The 12,395-nt window shown below is 42.1% G+C and overlaps 1 protein-coding gene across 2 annotated transcripts in view; it reads left to right on the top strand.

Annotated features, from left to right (window-relative positions):
• Window positions 1-12,159, top strand: part of urb1 (URB1 ribosome biogenesis homolog) — a 127,334-nt gene extending 115,175 nt beyond the window's left edge. The window contains exon 39 of one of the 2 annotated variants that reach the window (XM_043701201.2): window positions 6,960-12,159. In XM_043701201.2, coding sequence (XP_043557136.2) covers window positions 6,960-7,168 — 209 coding nt within the window. In that variant the 3' untranslated portion in view covers window positions 7,169-12,159. Of the gene's footprint in view, window positions 1-6,956 lie in introns of both variants that reach the window. The other variant, XM_043701199.2, reaches the window with a different exon arrangement.
• Window positions 12,160-12,395: the final 236 nt, after the last annotated feature.

Raw genomic sequence — 12,395 nt, 5'->3', positions numbered from 1 at the left:
CTATTACCTGTTGAACTTGGATGCTAATTTTTTTGTGATTCACAAACGAGAATTCCCAAATCTCTTTGTGCTGCAGGCCTCTACCATCTTTCTCCACGTAAATAATATTAGCTCTTCTATACTTCATTCAAAAGTGCATAACTTCACATATACCCTATGGTATATGCCATTGCCATATTTTGATGCACTCACTTAACCTGTCTATATCCTGTTCGCCGAGCTGGAAGTTTTTGTTGCAAACGTTTCATCCCCTGTCTAGGTGACATCCTCAGTGCTTGGGAGCCTCCTGTGAAGCGCTTCTGTGGTGTTTCCTCCGGCATTTATAGTGGCCTGTCCCTGCCGCTTCCGGTTGTCAGTTTCAGCTGTCCGCTCTAGTGGCCGGTATATTGGGTCCAGGTCGATGTGTTTGTTGATGGAGTTTGTGGATGAGTGCCATGCTTCTAGGAATTCCCTGGCTGTTCTTTGTTTGGCTTAGAACATAGAACATAGAAGAATACAGCGCAGTACAGGCCCTTCGGCCCTCGATGTTGCGCCGATCCAAGCCCACCTAACCTACACTAGCCCACTATCCTCCATATGCCTATCCAATGCCCGCTTAAATGCCCATAATGAGGGAGAGTCCACCACTGCTACTGGCAGGGCATTCCATGAACTCACGACTCGCTGAGTAAAGAACCTACCCCTAACATCTGTCCTATACCTACCCCCCCCCTTAATTTAAAGCTATGCCCCCTTGTAATAGCTGACTCCATATGAGGAAAAAGATTCTCACTGTCGACCCTATCTAAACCCCGAATCATCTTATACACCTCTATCAAGTCACCCCTAAACCTTCTTTTCTCCAATGAAAACAACCCCAAGTGCCTCAGCCTTTCCTCATACGATCTTTCTACCATACCAGGCAACATCCTGGTAAACCTCCTCTGCACCCGTTCCAGTGCCTCCACATCCTTCCTATAGTATGGTGACCAAAACTGCACACAATACTCCAGATGTGGCCGCACCAGAGTCTTATACAACTGCAGCATGACCTCAGTACTCCGGAACTCAATTCCTCTACCAATAAAAGCCAGTACGCCATATGCCTTCTTCACCGCACTATTTACCTGGGTGGCAACTTTCAAAGATTTGTGTACATGGACACCAAGATCCCTCTGCTCATCCACACTACCAAGTATCCGACCGTTAGCCCAGTACCCCATCTTTTTATTACTCTTACCAAAGTGAATCACCTCACACTTAGCTACATTGAACTCCATTTGCCACCTTTCTGCCCAGTTCTGCAGCTTATCTATATCCCGCTGTAACCTGCCACATCCTTCCTCACTGTCTACAACTCCTCCGACTTTCGTATCATCCGCAAACTTGCTCACCCAACTTTCTAACCCCTCCTCCAGGTCATTTATAAAAATGACAAACAGCAATGGTCCCAAAACATTGCTGTTTGCCCTATAATGGTAGTGTTGTCCCAGTCGAATTCATGTTGCTTGTCGTCTGCGTGTGTGGCTACTAGGGATAGCTGGTCACGTCGTTTCGTGGCTAGTTGATGTTCGTGGATGCGGGTCGTTAGCTGTCTTCCTGTTTGTCCTAAATAGTGTTTTGTGCAGTCCTTGCATGGGATTTTGTACACTACATTAGTTTTGCTCATGCTGGGTATCGGGTTCTTTGTTCTGGTGAGTTGTTGTCTGAGTGTGGCTGTTGGTTTGTGTGCTGTTATAAGTCCTAGTGGTCGCAGTAGTCTGGCTGTCAGTTCAGAGATGTTCTTGATGTATGGTAGTGTGGCTAGTCCTTTGGGTTGCGGCATGTCCTCGTTCCGTTGTCTTTCCCTTAGGCATCTGTTGATGAAATTGCGAGGATATCCGTTTTTGGCGAATACCTTGTATAGGTGTTCCTCTTCCTCTTTTTGCAGTTCTGGTGTGCTGCAGTGTGTTGTGGCCCTTTTGAATAGTGTCTTGATGCAACTTCGTTTGTGTGTATTGGGGTGGTTGCTTTCATAGTTCAGGACTTGGTCTATGTGTGTGGCTTTCCTGTATACCTTTGTGGTGAATTCTCCGTTCGGTGTTCTCTGTACCATCATGTCCAGGAATGGGAGTTGGTTGTCCTTTTCTTCCTCTCTCGTGAATCGGATTCCTGTGAGTGTGGAGTTGATGATCTGGTGCGTTTTCTCTATTTCCGTGTTTTTAATGATTACAAAAATGTCATCAACGTATCTGACCCAGAGTTTGGGTTGAATTTGTGGTAAGACTGTTTGTTCTAACCTTTGCATTGCTGCTTCTGCTATGAGTCCCGAGATCGGTGAGCCCATGGGTGTTCCGTTGATTTGTTCGTATATCTGGTTGTTGAATGTGAAGTGTGTTGTGAGGCACAAGTCCAGTAGGTATGCCGTCTTTGTTGATGGGTTCAATGTCCTGTTGTCTGTTATGTCTGTTCAGCAGGTTGGCTATTGTTTCTCTGGCTAGGGCTTTGTCAATAGAGATGAACAGTGTCGTTACGTCGAATGAGACCATGGTTTCTTCATTGTCTTTGTGTATATTTCTGATGATGTCCAAGAATTCCTGTGTTGATTGTATAGAGTGTCTGGATCCGCTGATCAGGTGTTTCAGTTTCTGCTGTAGTTCTTTAGCCAGTTTGTGTGATGGTGTCCCTGGTAGTGATACTATGGGTCTGAGTGGGATGTCTGGTTTGTGCACTTTAGGTAGTCCATAGAATCTGGGGGTGTTGTTGCTTTCAGGTTTCATTCTTTGTAGGTCAGAGCTGGTTATCTGTCCGTTTTTTTGTAGGTTCCTCAGTGTGTTGTTTATCCTATTGGTGAGCTGTGGGGTGGGGTCAAACTCCCTCTTTTGGTAGGTGTTGGTATCTGCAAGGAGTTGTTGTGCTTTTTGGATGTACTCTGCTTTGTCCAGGAAGACCGTCATTCTGCCTTTGTCTGCTGGTAGTATGATTATGTTCTTATCGTTTCTTAGTGATTTTAGTGCTTCCCTTTCCTTGGTGTTGAGGTTATGTGTTTGTCTTTTCCTTGTTATCAGGGGTACGATACTTTGTCTCACTGTTTGTTGTGTCTCTTCTGTCAGTCCATTGTTCCTGAGTGTGCACTCTAGTGCTGCTAGGAAGTCTGCTGTCTTGGCGTCCCTGTGGTTGTAGTTGAGTCCCTTGGCCAGGATTGTTCTTTCCGTGTCTGTGGGAGAGGTTTTTAACCCAGGTATGTGTTGTGGTGTCCTCTTTGTTGTGTGTTAGTTTGGCCATTTTTTCTTTTAGTGCCGTTTTTTTGCGGTGTGTGGTCCTGTTCTGTCCTATGTGACAGCCTGTTCTATGGTCCGGGTCAATTTCTGATTCGCGGTTTTTGAAATTAACGACTTTTGGCGCGCAATTTCTTGTCTGTATCTGTGAAGTCGGTTGTGCGCGTCTGTAATCATTACCTGGATCATCCTGAGTCCGTTCTGTCTGGCTGTGTCTCTGGTTTGTGGGTTGTTGACTGGCGGTCTGTATCTGACACATGGTGGAAGGATTCGATTCTTTCGGCATTCATGCAGGAACCGGAGTTGTTCGTATGTGGCGCTTAGGCGGGTAGCGCAGGATCCCCATTTCCTGGCTTGTCTTAGCGTCTCTCGCCCGTAGGTGTTCAAAGTTTGTGAGAAGATTTGTAGCTCAGCTGCTTGTTGCTGTGGTTCTGTTCGCCGAGCTGGAAGACACGACCAGCTATCCCTAGTAGCCACACACGCAGACAATAAGCAACATGAATTCGACTGGGACAACACTACCATTATAGGGCAAGCCAAACAAAGAACAGCCAGGGAATTCCTAGAAGCATGACACTCATCCACAAACACATCGACCTGGACCCAATATACCGGCCACTACAGCGGACAGCTGAAACTGACAACCGGAAGCGGCAGGGACAGGCCACTATAAATGCCGAAGGAAACACCACAGAAGCGCTTCACAGGAGGCTCCCAAGCATTGAGGATGTCACCTAGACAGGGGACGAAACGTTTGCAACAAAAACTTCCAGCTCGGCGAACAGAACCTTAGCAACGAGCACCCGAGCTACAAATCTTCTCACAAACTCTGTCTATATCCCTCTGCAGATTCTTTTTGTTACACTCACCACTTGCCTCCGCACCTGTTTTGGTGTCATCTGTCAATTTAGCTATTTTAGTTAATATCTGCATTCCAAAGAATTAATAACATATTGTCAATAATTGTGGCCCCCACACTGATACTGGTAGCACTCCGCTGGTGACTGCTTGCCGTCCTGAAAATGTCCCAACTCTGTATCTTCTGTTGTGTTAATCAATTCTCTATCCTGACTTCCCTTTATGAAGCCATGCTGACTCTGCTTGATCATATTACGTATTTCTAAATGTTGTATTGTTATAGAACATTTCCCATCTCTTCATAACCCCCCCTACAGTGTGGAAGCAGGCCCTTTGACCCATCAAGTCGACACTGACCCTCAAACAGTAATCCACCCAGACCCATTCCACTATATTTATCCCTGACTAATGTACCGAATCTACACATCCCTGAACACTATGGGCAATTTAGCATGGGCAATTTAGCATGGCCAATTCACCTAACCTGCACATCTTCGGACTGTGGGTGGAAACTGGAGCACGCGAAGGAAACCCACACAGGGCGAATGTGCACGCTCCACACAGACAGTCGCCCGAGGCTAGAATCAAACACGGGTCTATGGTGTTGTGAGGCAGCAGTGCTAACCACTGAGCCACTAAAATCCTTTATACCCTTTAAAAAAGACTCATTTTCCCAATGACAGACATTAAGCTAAATGGCCTACACATACCAGTGTCCTGTCTCCTTCCCTTTTTAATTATGGGTCTCTCTCTCTCTCTCTCTTTCCCACCCCATCCCACCCCAAGACCTTGATTAATTAGTATTTTTGAAGTGCTGTTCATATCCTATACTGTGAAGACGAATGCAAAGTATTGATTTTACACCTCTGCTATTCCCCATAATTATTTCATAGCCTTTTTTTTCAGGGATTTATGTACACTTGGCCTCTCTTTTTGTTGTTAAACATTTAAAGAATCTCCTGCTCTCCACTTTTATATTAATTGTCTTGTTTGCTCGCATAGTTTATAGAGTCATAGAGATGTACAGCATGGAAACAGACCCTTCGATCCAACCCATCCATGCCGACCAGCTATCCCAACCCAATCTAGTTCCACCTGCCAGCACCCGGCCCATATCCCTCCAAGCCCTTTGTATTCATACACCCATCCAAATGCCTCTCAACTGTTGCAATTGTACCAGCCTCCACTACTTCCTCTGGCAGCTCATTCCATACACGTACCACCCTCTGTGTGCCTTTTTGTTGTCTTTTGAAACTTTACCAATCTTCTGAATTACCATTAATCTTTGACACATTGTATGCCTTATCTTTCAATATGCTATTATTCTTAACTTCCCTGGATAGCCATGGTCAATTTATTCCCTTCCTGGAGTCCCTATTCCTCACTGAGATATATCTTTGCTGTGAGTCATTAGCTATTTTCTTAAGCATCTGCCATCATTCCTCAATCATCTTTTCTACTCCATTCCCTTCCTGGTCCACTCCAGCCAATTCAGCTGTCATCCTGATGTAATTATCTACAGTTAAGTTTAGCACAGTTGTTTCCCATTCAAGTTTCCCACTTAAACTGAATGCTAAACGGTATGGTCACTGTTCTCTGGGGGATCTTTTACTCTGAGATTATTTGTTAAACCTGTGTCATACACATCACCAGGTCCACAATGGCCCAATCCCTGGTTGGATCCACATCCTCTTGGTCCTGAAAAATGCACCATATGAATTCTCCCTCGTGGCTAGCTTTGCCAATTTGATTTTCCTACTCTACATGAACATTAAAGTCACACGTGATTAACGTACAGAATTTTTTAGATGCCTTCATTATTTCATGGCTGTCCTTCAGAACAGTTACTCCTCGGAGAAATAATTATAATTAAGGGTTTTTCCCTCAAACATGTTGACTTTCAGTTTTGTTAAGGCTCCTATTTTGCTAGGGCTCCTTGATGCCACACTCAGTCAAATATTAGCTTGAAATCAAGGACAGTCAATGTCTCCTAAAACTTTGCATTTTTTTCTATGTTTGAACTATGGCTATAATGAGGTTTGAAGCTTAGTGGTTCTGGTGGAACACACAAGCTGAGCACTGGTTGATAGAAGTAGTAAATTGAATATGAACTTAAATAACAGTTTGAGTTTTATCAGTTTCAAAATAAAGCGGATGTGTGGTTGAGCTTTCAGCATTGGATTACTAATGTATAACATCAGAGAGTAAATTCCTGATCTTCAGTATATTACACTGAACGACTAGTTGTGGTAGAGAGGGAAATAAATCATGCATCTTCTAAGTGACTTTTATAGTGACATGACAAATATTTAAATAGTGCATCAATGTAGTAAAATGGCAAATACCTTCACAAGAACAAAATCAGAAATGCCATTGACATTAAATTAAAGGAGAAGACAGCCCTTCAAGTAACCAAAAACTGGGTCACCGTGAAAAACTTTAAGGGACATATTGACATTAGAATGATGGAGGGGTTTAGGGAAATCCAGAGGTCATGTCCTGGAATCTTGAGGCATGGATGCCAACAGTAGGGTGAAGGACATAGCACAAGAAGTGAAGGGTTGGTGCAGAATTGTAAGGTTGTGGCGGTAATAGAAGAAAGGAGGGACCAGGTCATTAGAGATACAAGCATGACCAGCATTGTAGTTGATGGTGCAGACTGCGCGTGCTCCCCGCTCAGTTACAGAACGTCATTATTTGAGGATATACAACCTTTGATGGAAGAAAGGGGACAGTTCCATGTTTTTACATGATAGCACACACTCAGAAAAAATTAGAGAAGGCATTCACATAAAATGTACCTTACAGTTTTAAGTACTAGTGATTATAACATTTTTAACTTGTGGTTCTGTCTTTTCACAGCAGCAACTTTGTTTCTGCTCTCCAATTACTTGTGGAACTTGTGGCTTGGAGTGCAGGAACCTCAAATATTTCTGGCTCATGTAAAATTGATCTCAGATGCCTCTGAAGATATGCCAAGGGTTGGAAAGAGCCTGAAAGCAAAGCAAAAGAAGACATTTGATGCCATTGTATCTCTCTGTAAAGACATCTGTTCCGTTATTGAAAGACAGTAGTTGAAAAGCTTTATTAGTTACATTATCAAAGACTGATTTATTTCCTTATAATTTAACAGGCGATCAGGCAATTGACAATTTCTTTGCTGATTATGATGCATGTATGTTTTTGGCACCATCAAGCTGTGCACTTTTAAAAATATTAAGCCTGTTATTGTTGAAAATCTATACCAAACTTGTGATAAACCATTACTTATCTGCAAATACACAGAGTGTAAATGAATAATAATCTTGCTTTTCAGATACAGTGGTTTCTTCATATCAAATGGTAGACTTTGTTGATGCTTTTAATAAACAGTAGTATCTTTTTAAGAAAAAGATTATCAAGGAAGCCAATTTCCTAACTGTACATATGTTTATTTCACTGATGCTTCTCTGTTTCAAGCTATACATCCTAGCATCCTTTCTGGCAATTTTATTTCTAGCCAACAGTTATTCACAGTCCATCATGACATCATCCATCACTCCACCAAAAAGAAAATGAAGTTAGAAATAAGATGCATAGAGAAAGGTTTAAAAAAATGTATTTGCAATCTATTACACATCCCACACATTTTGGATTTGGTGTTTCAATTCTTTGTGTTATCGTAAATCCGTACCAATGCATGATAATTATTCAAAATATGGGAAAATACCAGTGCTCATCGCTTTAGAAGCACAGCACCTTGCACGCAGCCCCTGCCAAAAGAAAGGTTTGCATTATGTAACAGAGACTGCTGGAGAAACCTAGCTGGTCTAGCAACAAGAATCATATCAAACTCGAAATGTTAACTGTGTTTCTCTGCTGTATTTTTCCAGCTTCTCTGCTTGTCAAGTTGTAAGTTTGCTCGCTGAGCTAGTAGGTTTGTTCTTGGAAGTCTTGTTACCATGCTCGGTAATATCATCAGTGAGTCTCCAGTGAAGTGCTAATGTTCTGTCCTGCTTTCTATTTATGTGTCTTGGTCTGTTACGGTGAGTGATATTATTCCCGGTTCTTTTTCTCCGAGCTTCATAGATCATCGAATCCCTACAGTGAGGGACCAGGCCTATCAGCCCAACAAGTCTACTTCAACCCTCCGAAGAGTAACCAACCCAGACCCGTTCCGCTCCCCTATATTTACCCCTGACTAATGCAACTAACCAACACATCACTGAACACTATGGGCAATTTAGCATAGCCAATTCACCTAACCTGCACATCTTTGGATTGTGGGAGGAAACCCATGCAGACATGGGGATATGTGCAAACTCCACACAGACAGTTTCGGGTTAGCTTGTCCTAGGATGGATGTATTGTCCCAGCGGTGTCCTTCTGTTTGTGTCCTTCTCGGTTTGTTTCAGATTTCCAGCATCAGGCATATTTTGCCTTTTACTCTTGCATATGCAACCTCGGAACCGCATGAAACGTTACAGTTAATGAAGTACTTTTGATTGTTTTGACAAATGATTACAAATACAAAGGCTTGTCCCTTTCACGTTCCTTGGATATCCTTGAGCTCATTACAGATATTTTTAAACTGTGTCACTATTGCAACGTGAAAATGTAACGTACCATTACAATTAATGTAGCCAATTACACAAATGCACTACATACTCCCAAAAACAGCATTAACCAGATAATCCTTTTTCTCAAACAGTTGATTGAAGGATAGGTATTGGTCAGGACATCAAGAAAAAATTATATGCCACTGAGAGACAAAATGAGATTTTGTCTGGAAAGACATCAATTCCAGCAGTCCTGCCTCCATGCACAGTAGCATCGAACTAGATTTATTGCTCAGGTTTCTGGCATGGAACTTGAACTCACAAGTTAATTCGGGTGAAAGTGATGCCAACTGAAGCCATTTCTGAGCACTGAGCAACCAGAAAATACTCAATCTGATTGCAAACTAATTTTAATCAATTTGATTACTTCAGTTACCATATTGTAATTAATTCTAAAATATTCCCCTTTTTTTCCCAGTATCTTTCTCCTCTCTTTCATCTCCCTCCATCCCTTTTAAATCATTGGTTTGTGGACCACAGTGAAAGTTCTGGAGTATAGTAATGTTTAAAATTTCTTTCATTTTGAGGAGTTAGCACACAATTTCAGTTTTTTACTTGTATGTTTACCAGCTACATGATCAAAAGATCTTAACACAACATTGACAGTCTATTGTTAGCTTGAGTCTTACAAACATATCTCAATAATGTGGTGTGCTGTTTTATGCACTGAAAAGTAGAGATAGATTTGAACAATATCTTCATTTCGATGACTTTTACAAATATAAATACTTTTTTTAAGTGTCATTTATGTCCTTGGTTTTTGACTTTTAAAATAAATAACTGATGTTATTTCACAGCTTTGAAACTACTTATAAGTTCATTAGATATAGGAGTAGAATTAGGCCGTTTGGCCCATCGATTCTGCTCTGCCATTCGATATGGCTGATATGCTCCATACTCCCCTTTTCCTGCTTTCTCTCCATATCCCTGCAATCCATTACCAATTAAAAATTTGTCTAACTCCTCATTAAACGTGCTCATTGCCCAAGCATCCACTGCACTTTGAGGTAGTGAATTCCACAGATTCACAACCCTCTGGGAGAAGTAGTTTCTCCTCAACTCTGTTTTAAATTTGCTACCCCTTATCCCAAGTCTGTGACCTCTCGTCCTAGAATGCCCCACAAGAGGAAGCATCCATTCAATGTCTATCTTGTCTACGTGTTTTATCTTCTTGAATACCTCAGTTTGATCTCCCCTCATTCTTCTAATTTCCATAGAGTATAGGCCTAATCTGTTCAATCTCTCTCCATACGGCAAACCCCTTATCTCTGGAATGAATCTGGTGACCCTCCTCTGAACTGCTTCCAATACTAAAACATCTTTCCTCAAAAGGGGACCAAAATTGCACCATATTCCAGGTAAGGTCTCTTATTTCCATTTCTGCTCCAATAGAAAGGGTCTCTGAATCTCTAGTCACCTCATAACTATAGTTTTGCATCCTTGCAAGAATGGTAGTTTTTTCTGTTTTCTAGCATTAAACCAATTTTGGATCTAACTTGCCCATTCACTATCACTAAAAGAGGAAAACTAACCATTGCTGATGATCGGGATCAAGAAGCAGAGTTCAGTGGTTAGAAGTTAACATTGAAGAAGATAAAAGGAACAACCAATATGGCCCAGTAATGAGATATATCTGGAGACTGAAAGAAGTTGGATGGGTAAAAACTATGGAAGATCCAGTTCACAGAGAACATTTGACTTTCATCTCTAGCAACACTGGACTGAAATATTTGGAGAAACTGCACAAATGTGTGCTTTTCAACCTTGAAAGGTGACAATTAAAAGGTACTCCTTTGATGCTAAAGGTTCAGAAATGTGCATCAAATGGCCTATTCCTGCTCCTATCTTATATGTTTCAAGCTAGAGTAGAATAAGGGAACGATAGGTTCATATTACAAAAAGCCGATTTTTAATGTGAGGTATGATGCGGAGGTGCTCTCTTAAGAACAGAATACGATGCTCAACTCATCGATCGCTGGTTTCGACAATCCACTGCAAGAAACTGTAATGACCTCCTCAGGAGACAGACATGACATACGCCTGAGAGGGGTCCCTTTGTCGTTCAGTATTTCCTGGAAGGGGAGAAATTACGCCTGCAACACATTATTGATGAGGATGAGCACCTCACCATGACCTTCCCCATGCCTTCATTTCTCGCCTTTAAGCACTGCCAAACCTTAACAGACCATTGTTCTCAGCAAATTGCCCAGCCTCCAGGACAACATTGACCACAATACCATATCACCCTGTTATGGGAAGACATGTCAGAGTATTGACATGGATACTAACATTGCATGTGAGGACACAACCCACCCTATATGTGGCAGGTATTCATGTGACTAGGCCAATGTAGTCTGTCTTATACACTGCAGACAAGGATACCCTGAGGCGTGGTACATTGACGAGACCAAGCGGATGCTACAACAACCGCCGAATGGACACCATGCAACACTCGCCAGACAGGGATGGTCCCTCCCAGTCGGGGACATTCAACCTCTGATCTTCGAGTGACCGTCCTTCAAGGCGGATTTCAAGATACAGAACTATGCAGAGTGGCCAAGCAGAAGCTGATAGCCAAATTTGGTACCCATGGTAGTGGCCTCAATTGGGACCTGGGGTTCATATCACACTACAGGTGACCCCATTACATTATACAATCTCACACATACATTCTTACACATGGTCACACTCTCACAGACCCTCTCTAATACTATTGCTACTAGAAAAATATCTATTATTCATCATTCTTCTGTTGTACTGTAACTTGCATGTTTTGAACTTCCTATGCACTTTATGCTGTGTACAATTCTGTAGTTTGTGCCGTCAATGTAGCACCCTCCATACTGGAGGAATGCTGTCTCATTTTTACTGTATCAGTTGTATATGGTAGAAACAGATAAAATCAACTTTTTTTTTCTCTCACACACACAAAGGCATAAACTCTGTCACACTCGTGCATACTATCAAGCACGCATACACACACACACACACTTTTTCCCTTGTACCAACACACATAAAAGTCTATGGGGTGAATTTGTATTTGCAGATACATTCTATTTTGTTCAAAAAGCACAGAATCTGTAGGCCGTCAGTCCATGTGATGTTTTATAAATTCCTATTTTGGAAATAGAACCAGTCTGACTCAAGGCTAGGATACAGTTAGACTCTAACCTCAGACCTTTAATGCATTGTCTGAGCTGAGATGTCACCTTTCTCTTATACCGATAAAACCTTAAGTTGTCTCGGGACTGACTTGAAAGAAGATCTGCAATGTACATATTACTCAATCAAAACCTTCATCCCCATTCTAAGTTATTAAAGACTTAACAGCAATCTAAGTTTGTTCAATACATCGTATCATTTGTATGACACTTTGATCTTTTAGTAAAAATTCTATGTCCTATGATCCAGCCCAATAACTACCTGATGAAGGAGCAGCACTCCGAAAGCTTGTATTTCCAATTAAACCTGTTAGACTATAACCTGGTGTTGTGTGATTTTTAACTAATGTGAGGTCATTAGTTCCTGTTGGAGTTCTTTGAAGAGGTGACAAGTAGGTTAGACCGGGGAAACCCAGTGGATGTGGTCTACCTAGACTTCCAAAAGACCTTTGATAAGGTGCCACACGGGAGGCTGCTGAGCAAGGTGAGGACCCATGGTGTTCGAGGTGAGCTACTGGTATGGATTGAGGATTGGCTGTCTG

This window comes from Chiloscyllium plagiosum, unplaced genomic scaffold (assembly GCF_037043375.1).
Source record: "Chiloscyllium plagiosum isolate Xiang-an unplaced genomic scaffold, Cpla_swu_hap1 HiC_scaffold_12, whole genome shotgun sequence".
Taxonomy (NCBI): Eukaryota; Metazoa; Chordata; class Chondrichthyes; order Orectolobiformes; family Hemiscylliidae; genus Chiloscyllium; species Chiloscyllium plagiosum.
Note: the sequence above shows the minus strand (reverse complement) of the source record. Positions and strands in the feature narration are given on the sequence as shown.